This window comes from Mastomys coucha, unplaced genomic scaffold (genome assembly GCF_008632895.1).
Source record: "Mastomys coucha isolate ucsf_1 unplaced genomic scaffold, UCSF_Mcou_1 pScaffold21, whole genome shotgun sequence".
Lineage (NCBI taxonomy): Eukaryota > Metazoa > Chordata > Mammalia > Rodentia > Muridae > Mastomys > Mastomys coucha.
Genome location: NW_022196904.1, coordinates 20,977,215 through 20,989,834, shown reverse-complemented (window position 1 = coordinate 20,989,834; position 12,620 = coordinate 20,977,215). Strand labels below are relative to the sequence as shown.

Below are 12,620 nucleotides of genomic sequence, written 5' to 3'. Positions count from 1 at the left end.
GGGAAGGCCAGGGCACTAGGGCCTGGCCACCCATCAGACCCTCACTCTACCCCTTGCTCCCAGGAACCTCCAACTGGTCTGGAAGCTACTTCACAGAGACAGCAGGCACCTCCCTGCTGGTGGCACAGAACGGGCATGGTGGCTTACACAGCCAGCTGGAGGCTGTTTTCCTGAGAGACTGGGAATCCCCGTACAGCCACGATCTCGACACCTCAGCCGACAGTGTGGGCAATGCCTGCCGCCTGCTTTGAGACTCAGCCCGATGGACAGGCCAAAGCCTTCCAGGCCCCCTTGGACTCAGCTCTGGGTCCTGGTTGCTGTCCCTGCGCCCTTGCTTCTGTCTATCCCGTTGTGGCTCTGTACTCTCCACTACACTCCTGTTGCTACCTCCACTGGCCTGACACTCTGGCCCCTGTGGACCTAGCAGAGCCGGGGGAGGATTGGGCCCCAAAGAAGTGGGGGTGCATGCTGGGCCCAGACCTTTGGCCCACCCCCAAGGGGGCTAAGATTATAAGTAAATAATTGTCTGTATAGCCTGTGCTTAACTGATGGTAAGAGATGTTCGTTAGGGGGTAGGGGGCATGGACTTCTACTGGTGACAACTTAGCATGCAGAGCACACAAAGGCTGGCATGGGCTGGGCATGCAGTATGTGACCACACTGGCAAGCATGGGCCGAGCATGCAGAGAACCAGCATGTTTGTACTGAGCATGCTCCACAGAGCAGTGTGGGCAGAACCACTGCTGAATGCCATTTACTGCTGTTGGGGGTGGGGATGGGGGGGGACAGGTGGCAGCTGGACTAACATATCTGAACACCAGAGCATGTGCATATGTGAACAACACAGCATGTGCAAGGTCTGAATTTATTCCCACCAGTGCGTTTACACTTAGCATGTCCAGAGTGTGAGTGAGCGAGCATGCCCAGCACAATTACAGACATAGAGGATGAAGCCAGAGGTGCTTGGCAAACTCAGACTGACACGTGTCTGACAAAGAAAACATCCTGAGGGTAGATTCCCAAGAAGGCAGGCCCTTGCCTCACCACCCTGTCTCCCCCACAACCCCTGTTTTGAGACAAGGTCCCTCCATAAGTCCAAACTGGTCTTGACCTTGTAATTGTCCTGCCTCAGTCTCCTGAGTGCTTAGAATTACGAACCCACTCCACCATACCAGGTTTAATTTAGAGTATATTAGAAACAGGTTACTGTGCCTAGCACAGCTTTTCCCAGCCAGTAGCCAACCAGTCATGGCATGGGAGAGGCGGGCCCTGGGTGCCAGCTTGGCCCACATGGGTGATGCAGGTTTACCCAGTGGTAACAGGCAGGAGCAGGGTTTGGAACAGTTATTTATTGAAATACACAGAGGCAGGCAGGCCCAGGCACACTCATGGCCAGCGGGGTGCAGCCTCTTCCCAGCTCTCTGGCCTCAGGGCCTCAGGCCAGACCCTGACAACATCCAACATTTAGGGTGGGATACAAGCATGTGCCAGGGGCAGGGAAATAGGAACGTTCTGGATTTCTATTTTTCTGTAAGAATAATCTGTAGGTTCAGAGGATGGCTCTAAGGTGCCATTTCAGATCAAGAGGGGGGACGCCAGCCCAGCTAGCTCAGACCCCATGAAACGATAGGGGTGAGTCCCCATCAGTGGTGCCCTCCAACATGCTGCAGAAAGCTGGTGGTCCTTGGTGGCCCATGTGGGTGGGGATGGCGAGCTGGGAGACCTTGAACTCGAGACCCCCGGATGCCATCTAGGGTCCATTCTGGCTCATTCAGCCACTCTCCAGGACAGCTGCTGGGATCGAAGAGCTCAGGGCCTGATCTCTGTGGAGGGGAAGAGAAAAGAATGTCAGCAGGAATTATGGGTACCTGCTGAGGTGTGTACCAGTCTACTGGGAGGAAGGAGCAGGTATGAAGGTCCTCACTCCCTGCAATAAGGTGTTAGGGATGGAAGCCTGGGCAGACCAGGCAAGTGGTCTGCCTCTAGACCATGCCCCCAGCCCCTCACTGGAGAATCTAGGCAGGGGTTCTATCACTGAGCCACGCCCCCAGCCCCTCACTTGGGGACTCTAGGCAGGGGCTCTACCACTGAGCCACGCCCCCAGCCCCTCAGTGGGGGATTCTAGGCAGGGGCTCTACCACTGAGCCACACCCCCAGCCCCTCACTGAGGAATTCTAGGCAGGGGCCCTACCACTGAGCCACGCCCCCCAGCCCCTCACTTGGGGATTCTAGGCAGGGGCTCTACCACTGAGCCACACCCCCAGCCCCTCTTGTTGGTAAGCACCCTGTGCCACTGAAGGAGAATCCCCCGTCTCTCACTGGTAGATACTAGGCAAGGACTCTACTGCAGAACTAAATCTGTAGCCCTTTTGGTAGGGAGGGAATGTTATTGTTTGCTTTTTGAGATATGGCCCAAACTACCTTGACCTTGAGATGAGCCTCCTATTTCTGCTTCCTGGGATTTCAGATAATGTCTCATGCACCCAGCAGCTCACTCATTTCTTAACAAGCCCATCACTAGGTGCCTATTTTCTGTTCCATCCTTAATTAGAATTAGTATAAGCCTTGTCTGGTCCTGAGAGTATATTGCTGTGAGCTGAGCCTTGCCACCTTGCGCAGGAGTCGGGGTTTACTGAATCTTGGGCCTGGGCTGAGATAACAAATGCTGCAGCTGTAGGAAGCTGTGTACCACCCTGTCACCTGTGTACCACCATTGACAAGGTCTGGGTGCCAGTCTGTGCACCCCACTTACCTCAGCATCCATGGGCCTGTCTTTGATGCTGGGCCCATCTCCTTCCTGTTGTGGGATGACAGACGGCTCTGTGGAGGTCGTGCGGCCTTCTCCTTCCTCCCAGCCACTGCCCCGACAGGACCCAGCATCCTCAGGCGAGGCTTGGCTCAGCCTAATGAGGTTACTGAAGTTGGAGTCAGATTTGGAGCCTGCTGGGGCCTTGCGGGCCTTATGGCGGCCGGTTAAGCGGCTGCCATAGAAGGCCAAGATAGGCTCCGGGCCCGAGTCGGGGACTCGATGGCTAGTACTGGCTACTTTGAGCGGGGCCAGCATGTCGGAGACCATGTCGGCTCGTGTGTCACTCCACAGCCCCCTTCTAGCCTCCTGCAGACTCAGGTCATCGAGCTGGTCGATGGCCCTCTGCATTCCTGGAGCCTTGTCCTCCCTGAAGAAGGACCCACTGCCTGTCACACCACCCAGGCCTGCGGTCTCCTCCTCTTCAGCCAGGCGGTAGTAGGGAGGCCCATCCTCTGCGCTGGCTATGACTGGTGGGGGTGGTTTGCCATCCACCTGCAGGGACAGCCGACAGCCACGAAGTGACAGCTGGTAGTAGCGGGTGGCCTCGTGGGCACTCCGCAACTGCTGCATGGACACAAAGGGGTGGCGCAGGGCCGCGCTGGGACTGATGCGTTCATGCGACTCCCACGTCAGCATGCGTTTGATCAGCTCCACCATGCTCTTGAGGTCTGCGTGTTCTGCCAGTGCCTCCCTGTCTGGAAAACTCAGCCGGTTCACAGCCCCACCGCCATTCACCGTCTCAATCTGGTCCAAGGATTTGAGCATGTACTTGCGGCGCTCCAGCGGGCGTACCTGGTATGGATGGGGGACACCAGCCTGCCATGTGTCTATACTCAGGGCTCCCCAAAATCACGTGGGAGCTAAGTAGGATCCCCCTGACTTCTGCCCATGATCTGTCTGGAAGCTCTCTTGCTGCTTCAATTCTCCAGTCTTCTCCCCCATAGCAATTTTTTTTTTTTTTTTTGAGTTTTTCCAGACAGGGTTTCTCTGTGTAGCCCTGGCTGTCCTGGAACTCACTCTGTAGACCAGGCTGGCCTCGAAATCAGAAATCCATCTGTGTCTGCCTCCCAAGTGCTGGGATTAAAGGCGTGCGCCACCACTGCCTGGCTTTTTTTTTTTAATTATTTTTTAGGGATTTAGTTATTTATTATATGTAAGTACACTGTAGCTGTCTTCAGACACACCAGTAGAGGGCATGAGACTTCATTATGGATGGTTGTGAGCCACCATGTGGTTGCTGGGATTTGAATGCAGGACCTTTGGAAGAGCAGTCATACCAGATTCTTATTTTCCAATCCATGACTCTGACTGCTATGGGGAGGATATGTGACCTAAGTCAGACTCCACACTTCACCTAGACCTTCAGTCCGGCCAAAGAGACATGGCTGTGACCTTCAGTTTGCCTGTCCCACCAGACTTGTGGGCCTACCTCAGTCTGACAATCAGCTCTTAAGATTCTGATCTACGCCGGACGGTGGTGACGCATACCTTTAATCCCAGCACTTGGGGGGCAGAGGCAGGCAGATTTCTGAGTTCGAGGCCAGCCTGAACTACAGAGTGAGATCCAGGACAGCCAGGGCTACACAGAGAAACCCTGTCTCAACCCCCCCCCCAAAAAAAGATTCTGGTCTTCCCCAGGGTCTAAACCTGAATTGTTCCCCCCACGCCCCAGCACAGACGGTCTTCACCCTGCCTGCTCCCCTCATACCTTGGTCTCAGCTAGGTAGTCAGCAGAGGACTTCAGCTGCCAGGGGTTGGTGGCATCCGGGTGGGGGTTACGCTTGAAGAAGTGGTGAGCCTTGCGGGCCGCATGCAGCAGATGGGGCTTGGGTAAGCCCTGGGTCTCACAGATGTAGCGCACCTGGTCATACTCATTGTTGCCTGGGTAGAGAGGCCAGCCCAGATGTAGCTCAGCCATGACACAGCCCAGAGACCACACGTCAACCTTCTCACAGAAGGGCAGCCCCAACAGGATCTCTGGGGCCCTGTAGAAGCGGGACTGGATGTAAGGCTCCTTCACATAGCGCACTTCACTGAATATGCTGGCCGAGCCAAAGTCGATGACCTGTGGAGGGCAGAGGGGATGGAACACAGGGCAGCTGTGTTGCTGGAGTGGTGGAGATGACAACATATACCCCTCCTGGGACTCAGCCCTGCATTTCTCCTATGTCTGCCTAGCTCTCTACCTTCCACACTTCCTTTCTTATGAATGTCTGTCTCTGTCCTCTAGCTATTGCTTCTGGGTTAGGTATCAGGTCTGGCTCTATGTCTGATTCTCTGTGCTTGAACTTGTGCCTATAATAGTTGGGACCCTCCCCCTGCCTGCAGTGCATAGTACATAGTGTGCAGCTATCCACCCATATCTCCTGTCCTTTGTTGGTTAGGTTTTTTGTTTTAGTTTTTGGTTTTGGTTTTGGTTTTTGGTTTTTTCGAGACAGGGTTTCTCTGTGTAACTCTGGCTGTCCTGGAACTCTGTAGACCAGGCTAGCCTTGAACTCAGAAATCTGCCTGCTTCTTCCTCCCAAGTGCTGGGATTAAAGGCATGCACTCCACTGCCCAGCAGTTGGTTAGTTCTGAGACGAGGTCTCATGTATCCCAGGCTGACTTCAACCTGGTTATGTAGCCAAGGATGCCCTTGAATTCCTGTTCTCCTTTCAAGGGCTGGGCTTATCACAATGCATCACCACACCCAGCTCCCAGCTATGATTTTTAACATCATTTCACATACTATATATTTCACTTGGGGGAGGGTTGTGTATGTTGAAGGTGTTATTAGCATATGTGGATGTCATCACCCATGTGTGCATGTGAGAGGCCAAAGGTCCTCTATCTTCCTCTAGCACTCTAACCTTATTTTTTGAGGCAGGGTCTTTCCATGAACCTGAAACTCACTACTTTGGCAAGATGGCTAGGCCACTGAGCCCTCAGGGTCTTCTTGTCTTCCCTTACAACCCCTCAGCTCTGGGAGTATAGAGGCAAGCCCAGTTTTTATGGGGTTCCTGGGGTCTGAATTTAGGATCTTTTGCTTGTGTGCAGCAAGTACTTAACCCGCTGGGCCTGAGAGATGGCTCAGTGGTGAAGAGCAGTTGCTGCTCTTACAGGGTATCCAGGTTTGGCTCCCAGCACCCACATGGCAGCTCACACCCGTCTGTGACTCCAGTTCCAGGAGATCCAAAGCCTTCTGGCCTCTTGGAACACCATACATCCATACACAGACACTCACACATAAAAAGAAAATAAAAAAAAAAAAACAGAACTCCACTCCCATGACAACAAGAGCTTTGTTTTCATTCAAGGCTGTGTCTCTAGAGGCCTGGAAACTGGTGCTTGGCACATTGTAGGGTACAGGAAAGAATGAATGATAAATGAGTAGGTAGGTTTTTTAGACCAATCAGTATTTTCCTCCTTTGACTTGTGTGTCCGTCTTCCATGGTCCTGGAGATTGAACTTTAGGCCTCATGTGTATGAGGTAATATATATGAGGTAAATATCCTACTGAGCTAGGCTCCCAAGTTTTGTTTTATTGTTTTTTGTAAGAATTGTTTAGGTTCATTTTTATTCTAATTGTGCATTTGTGTGCCCTCAAGAATTCTCATGCATGAGTGTTGGAATCCTCTGAGATCAAATGAATCAGATGCTCCTAGAACTGAAATTACAAGTAGTTGTGGACTGTCCGGTATGGATGCTGGGAAACATACGTGGGTCTCTGCAACAGCAGTCTAGGCAGTTAACCAAGCCTCTTTCTACCCAGCTCCCAGGCCCTTTCAAAACTTAGGTAGGTAGTGTTTAGGTGTTTTGTTTTGTTTTGTTTTGTTTGTTTGTTTATTTTGATTTTTTTTGAGACAGAGTTTTTTCTGTATAGCCCTGGCTGTCCTGGAACTCACTCTGTAGACCAGGCAGGCCTTGAACTCAGAAATCGCCTGCCTCTGCCTCCCAAGTGCTAGGATTAAAGGTGTGCGCCACCACTGCCCGGCCTGTTTTGTTTTATTTTGAGACACCTGTAGATCAGGTTGGCTTTAACTCGGAGATCTGCCTGCCTCTGGCTCCTGTGTGCTGGGATCAAAGGTGTGTGCCATCCTGCCTGGCATAGAGTTTGGTCTTTTGAGATAGGGTTTCATGTATCCAAGACCAGCTTCATACTCATTGTGTAGCCTAGGGTGACTTTGAACTCCTCATCCTCTAGACTCCACATGTCTCAGACTGAGATCACAGGTGTGGACCATCTCTCTGGACCTTTACTTTTTTTTTTTCTTTAAAGATTTATTTATTATTATAATTAAGTACACTGTAGCTGTCTTCAGACACACCAGAAGAGGGTGTCAGATCTCATTATGCATGGTTGTAAGCCACCATGTGGTTGCTGGGATTTGAACTCATGACCTTTGGAAGAGCAGTGGGTGCTCTTACCCACTGAGCCATCTCTCCAGCCCTGGGCCTTTACTTTTTATGCTGAGGATTCTGGCCTTAGGTTTTTGAGGCAGGTTTTGAATTCATGATATTCCTGAGCAGCCTGAGTATCTGGGATTATAGGCATGTATCAGCAGGTCTGGCTCCCTTCTGTGGCGCTCTCTCATGTATGTATGTATGTATGTATATATGTATGTGTGTGTATATACATATATGTATATATATATGCATATATATATATATATACCTACATATATATTGGTTTTTTAAAATCCTTTTTTTTTCTTAAGATTTATTATTATGGGCTGGCAAGATGGCTCAGCGGATAAGAGCACTGACTGCTCTTCCGAAGGTACTGAGTTCAAATCCCAGCAACCACATGGTGGCTCACAACCCCTGTAATGAGATCTGACACCCTCTTCTGGTGTGTCTGAAGACAGCTACAGTGTACTTGTTCAAAATAATAAGTAAATCTTTGGGCTGGAGCGAGCAGAGGTCCTAAATACAATGCCCGACAACCACATGAAAATCTTACAACCATGTGTACAGCTACAGTGTACCCATATACATAAAATAAAATAAACAAATCTTTAAAAAAAAGATTTATTATTATATGTAAGTATACTGTAGTTGTCTTCAGACACACCAGAAGAGGGCATCAGATCTCACTACAGACGGTTGTGAGCAACCATGTGGTTGCTGGAATTTGAACTCATGACCTTTGGAAGAGCAGTCAGTGCTCTTAAGCACTGAGCCATCTCTCCAACCCCAACATATTGGTTTTTCGAGACAAGGTTTCTCTGTGTAGCACTGGCTGTCCTTAAACTCACTCTGTAAACCAGGTTGGCCTAGAACTCCACTTGCTCTGCCTCTGCCTCTGCCTCTGCCTCTGCCTCTGCCTGTACCTCCCAAGTACTGAGATTAAAAACACGTGCCACCACCACCCGGTGGCTCTGTCTGTCTCTCTCTGTCTCTCTCTCTCTCTCTGTCTCGTCTCTGTCTCTGTCTCTGTCTCTCTCTCTCTGTCTCTGTCTCTCTCTCTTTCTCTCTCTCTCTCTCTCTTTCTCTGTTTCTCTCTCTCTCCAACTGCCTCTTCAGCTAATCTCTCATCTCCCAGTGGTCTCCATCTTTGTTTCTGTGCCATGGACTGGAAAGGTACCACCCTGAAACCAAGTCCTCTAAGAGCTTCACCATCAGACACTGACAACACCCTGAAGGCCTTCAGCACGTTACAGACTCTTGGGCTATGGGCAAGCACCTGTCTTTCTCCTCACCACCAGGTGGCGATCTTCTAGTCTCACTGTGAAACCCTGTGACTCAGGGCAGACCACAGCTTCCCTCTTAGCCTTTCCTTTAGCCACCCCTCACCTCCATGCACACAAGGCCAATCACGAAATAGCTATTACTCTGGACTCAGCACCCCCTAGGGCTTCAGTGACACTGACCATTGGGCCAGTGTTTGTGGGGTCTCTTCATTCTGAAAGCACTTGGAGGGGTGCCAGCCACCCCCGGGTGCTGTGTGAGCCCTGTTAGGTCTACAGAAATCTCTTCCTCTTGGCTCTCTGTCCTTCCATTCAACAGGGCAGAAATACCTATCTCTTCCTGTCTCTGTGTCTCTAACATTCAGTGGGGTGCTGGGAGAGGCACAGTATAGGCAGCTTTGGCCCAGCCCCGCCCTTGGGAGTTGCTGCCAGCTCAGTCATCACCACTGCCTGGCTGACAGATAAGCAGGCAGAGGATTCTGAGCTCTGATGGAGGAGGCACAAGACTGGTGTCCGAGTAGGTTGATGAAGGCCAGACAGAGGCTCAGTAAAAGTGGGATCTAGGAGGAAGAGGGGACAGCTTAGGTGCCCACCCAGGGTCAGGGTCAGGAACAGGAACAGAGGGTAGAACCACCTTGCATTTGTCTAGACCAGTAGGCTCTTGTTCTAGTTGAACACATTTTTTTTTTTTAAAGACAGGGCCTCAGGTAGTGCAGACAGACCTTGAAAGTGCAGGCCGGCCTTGAACTTGTTTAACAGCCAAGGATGATCTTGAAGTTTTAATCCTTCTACCTCCACCTGTGCAGTGCCACTATGCCCAGCTCTCTCTCACACTTTTTCTTTTATAAACTTAATTAATTTAGTGAGGGGAGGATATGCAAATGCATCGTAGAGGTCAGAGGATAACTTCCCGGAGTCAGGGCATCTCTTCTCCTACTGTGTGGGTTCTGGCTACTGAACTCGAGTCCTTAGGCTTGGCAGCAAGTACCTTTACTGGCTGAGCTATCCTGCTGGCCCTTCCTTTTCTAAACGTGTGTGTGTGTGTGTGTGTGTGTGTGTGTGTGTGTGTGTGTGTGTGTGTACATGTTTGTATGCATGTACACATATGTGTCATCGCACATGTATTGGATCTCTTCTGTCACTCTCTACCTTATATATCTGAGATAAGTTCCCTCCCCTCATTGAACACGGAGCTTGCTGGTAGGAATCCCCTACACTGATATTACAGGTGTGCTGCCACAGCTATCTTTTTATGGGGGTGCAAGGGGTCTGAACTGAGGTCCCCATGCTTGCTCAGCAGGAACTCTACTACCCGAGCATCTCCCCAGCCCCTCTCCCTCACATTATGAAGCCCATCAACCAATTCTAATTCTGTTGTCTCTAGTTCTGAAATCTGCCAGGAATCCACGAATACCCCAGCTCCATCTTTTACCTGGGACTCCCACTTGGATCACCCCATCTGCCTTGTCGTTCCTACTTCCCTCCCAAATGAACACCTAAGTCAGAGTACATCCTTCTGCTCTGAGTTCATCTGCAAGCCTAGCGTGTTGGTGCGTGACTTTGATCCCATCATTTGGGAGGCAGGGGCAGGAGGATCTTCCATGAATTTGAAGCCTGCCTGGACTACATAGCATGTTCAAGGCCAGTCAGGGAGACATTGTGAAACCATGAAGGGATATATGTATATGTATGTTTTTTATATGTATATATATTGGTTTTGTATATATATGTATATATACATCATATATAGTATATATACATATATATATCATATATATACATATACATATATATGTGTGTGTATATATATATATATATATGCAAAACCAATCTTGACTCTGCCTATGAGGATTTGTGCAATCCCATCCCTACTTCCTTGACGTCATTTTCTCCCTCTTTGCCCCCCATCATTTCTGCTTCAACTCCACAGAACTCCCCTGTGTGTTGCTAAGAATACTTAAACATGCTCCTAGCTCCGGAGCCTTTGTACCAACTGTTCCTTCTACCTGGAAACTCTTCCCTTCTTCCATGGCCTTTTCTCCCCCTCAAGACTTCCTGAAGTGGCCTTCCTGCCGATCACTTCTCTCGTGTCTGAGCAGTTCCCCACATCCCCTCTTTCCTGTGTTCTCTGTTCTCACATCCACAGCACACTTTACTTCTTAGCCTGCTACCGTCTCCCCCAATAGAATGCCAGCCCCACAAGGCCCAGACCTGAGCCAGAAGAGGTAAGCTAAGTAGACAGTGTCAGGAAGACTCCAGGGCCTGGAGGGAAAAGCACAGAAGACCTCCAGTCTTCCATAGAAAGGCCTTCAGAGATGAGATGGAGAAGCCAGGCGTGGCAGTGAGTACATGCAATCCAGGTACTTGGGAGGGGAAAAACACTCAAATTCCAGGCCAGCCTGGACTCCATGAGATCCTGTCTTCAAAAAACACAACACAACAAAGTGAGCTGTGGCGACTTAGGTGGGAGAGGCAGGGAGGGCAGATGGGTTATGAGTTCAAGTTATCGTCAGCTACACAGCAAGTTCAAGGCCAGCCTATGCCACATCGACCCTGTCTCAAACACAAAACAAAACAAAACAAAACAAAACAAAACAAAACAAAACAAAAGAATCGGGATGGGATATAGAAGATGGCCAGAGAGCATCAAGGAGGGGCAGCTTGGGATTCAGGAACACTTGGAGCTGCACCAGGGAACTGACTAGGGAGACCCATGTGTTAGCAGAGCATCCCAGGACTGAGCAAAGCCTCACTTACCTTCACCCTGAAGGGGCAGCGGGTCTGGTCTACCAACATAATGTTTTCAGGCTTGAGGTCAGCGTGGATGATGGCCAGCTCCTTGAGCCGGGCCAGCGCTCTTAGTACCTGTAGTGTGACAGTGCGGATGTGCCTGGCAGGAAGGGGCGCGAAGTTGTTCTCTTTCTGGAACTCAAAGAGGTTCTGCTCCAGTAGCTCAAAGACCAGGTAGAACTTGAGGGCATCATGGAAGAACTCAAGGAAGCGGATAACGTGGGCCTCGTCAGGATCCAGGCCTCGTACACAGCGCAGCAGCTTTAACTCATTCTTGATGATGCGACTTCGGTACGCATCATTCTTCAGGATCTTGATGGCCACCATTTCACCTGTACTCCGTCGCCAGCCCTTGGCCACTTCTCCAAAAGTGCCCTTGCCCAGTACTTCAATGATGTCGTAACAGTCAGTCTCCGACTGGATGGTGGCCATGGTACCTTGGCTTCCAGTCACTACTCTGCCTTTACTCCTGAACAACTGGCTCGGTTGCCTACACCTCCCACCCTGATGATGGCCCCTAGCTAGCCCTCCTAGCAGGGGGAAAGATAACCACACTCGTGTCTCTCCCTATGAGTTCAGCCCCTATCTCCCTGATGCCCCTTGACCCCCTTGACCACACAGTGAGTCTACCAGGGGCTGCACCCCTCCCCCAAAGCCTTCTTGGCTTGGGATGAGGGGGCTCAGGCCCCCCTGAATGGGTTCCAGCGTTGCTGAGTGGCTTTGATTCTGTTGTTAGAGACCTGAGTCCCAGGCTGGAATCCCAAGGGGGGTGGGGGGCTGCCAGGCTGGGGCCCCTCCCCCACCCACTGATGGAATCCTGGAGAAGCTCACAGGGTGGACTCGAGAGATTTTCATCGTTGACCTTGGGAGTTCAGAAATGGGACCTACCTACAGGCATGTGAGAGTGAAGAAAGAGACTGTGTGTGTGTGTGTGTGTGTGTGTGTGTGTGTGTGTGTGTGTGAAGCATGGAGGGGATGTGTAGATAAGGTTGTACGAAGCACTGAATGACAGCTAAAACATTTGAACTGGACACTGGGGAGCCATGAGGGCTTTAAGTAAGGGAATGACCACTCAGTCAGACATGAAGGCAAGGAAGGACGCCCCAGAGCCCAGCAAGGAGGCTAAGGCAGGAGCCAGGCAGAGGAGGCTGGTGAAGGGTTCAGGCTTCAATGACTGGGTTAGACCCTCCATAAGGCAGGAGGGCAGGCTGAGGTCCTGAAAAGGTCAGGGAGGGAAGAAACTATCTATGACAAGGTATCGGACAGTTCCTGAGAAGGTGACATGGACGAGGAACAGTAGGTGGGAGAAGGCACTGAGATCAAATTCAGAAATGGATGTTAAACAAAAGGCA

General features: G+C 50.7%; 2 protein-coding genes across 3 annotated transcripts in view; one reads left to right on the top strand and one right to left on the bottom strand.

The window, feature by feature from the left end:
* Pld3 (phospholipase D family member 3) overlaps nt 1-533 on the top strand; it is a 20,688-nt gene extending 20,155 nt beyond the window's left edge. For both annotated transcript variants that reach the window (XM_031385840.1, XM_031385841.1), the window contains one exon: nt 64-533. In XM_031385840.1, coding sequence (XP_031241700.1) covers nt 64-251 — 188 coding nt within the window. In that variant the 3' untranslated portion in view covers nt 252-533. The remainder of the gene's footprint in view (nt 1-63) is intronic.
* Nucleotides 534-1,329: 796 nt separating this feature from the next.
* Nucleotides 1,330-12,005, bottom strand: Hipk4 (homeodomain interacting protein kinase 4). The gene is made up of 4 exons (XM_031385839.1): nt 11,236-12,005; nt 4,518-4,874; nt 2,753-3,601; nt 1,330-1,823 (listed from the first exon to the last, which is right to left on the bottom strand). Exons 1-4 carry the CDS (start codon nt 11,698-11,700, stop codon nt 1,644-1,646), a joined length of 1,851 nt encoding a protein of 616 aa, XP_031241699.1. The 5' UTR covers nt 11,701-12,005; the 3' UTR covers nt 1,330-1,643.
* Between the last annotated feature and the right edge of the window lie 615 nt (nt 12,006-12,620).

Coding starts and splice junctions, on each gene's coding strand:
- Hipk4 (XM_031385839.1), bottom strand. CDS start 11,700: ATGGCCACCATCCAGTCGGAGACTGACTGTTACGACATCATTGAAGTA. Junction 3,602..4,517: donor ACTACCTAGCTGAGACCAAG/GTATGAGGGGAG, acceptor CATCCATACCAG/GTACGCCCGCTGGAGCGCCG. Junction 1,824..2,752: donor ACAGGCCCATGGATGCTGAG/GTAAGTGGGGTG, acceptor TCCCCTCCACAG/AGATCAGGCCCTGAGCTCTT.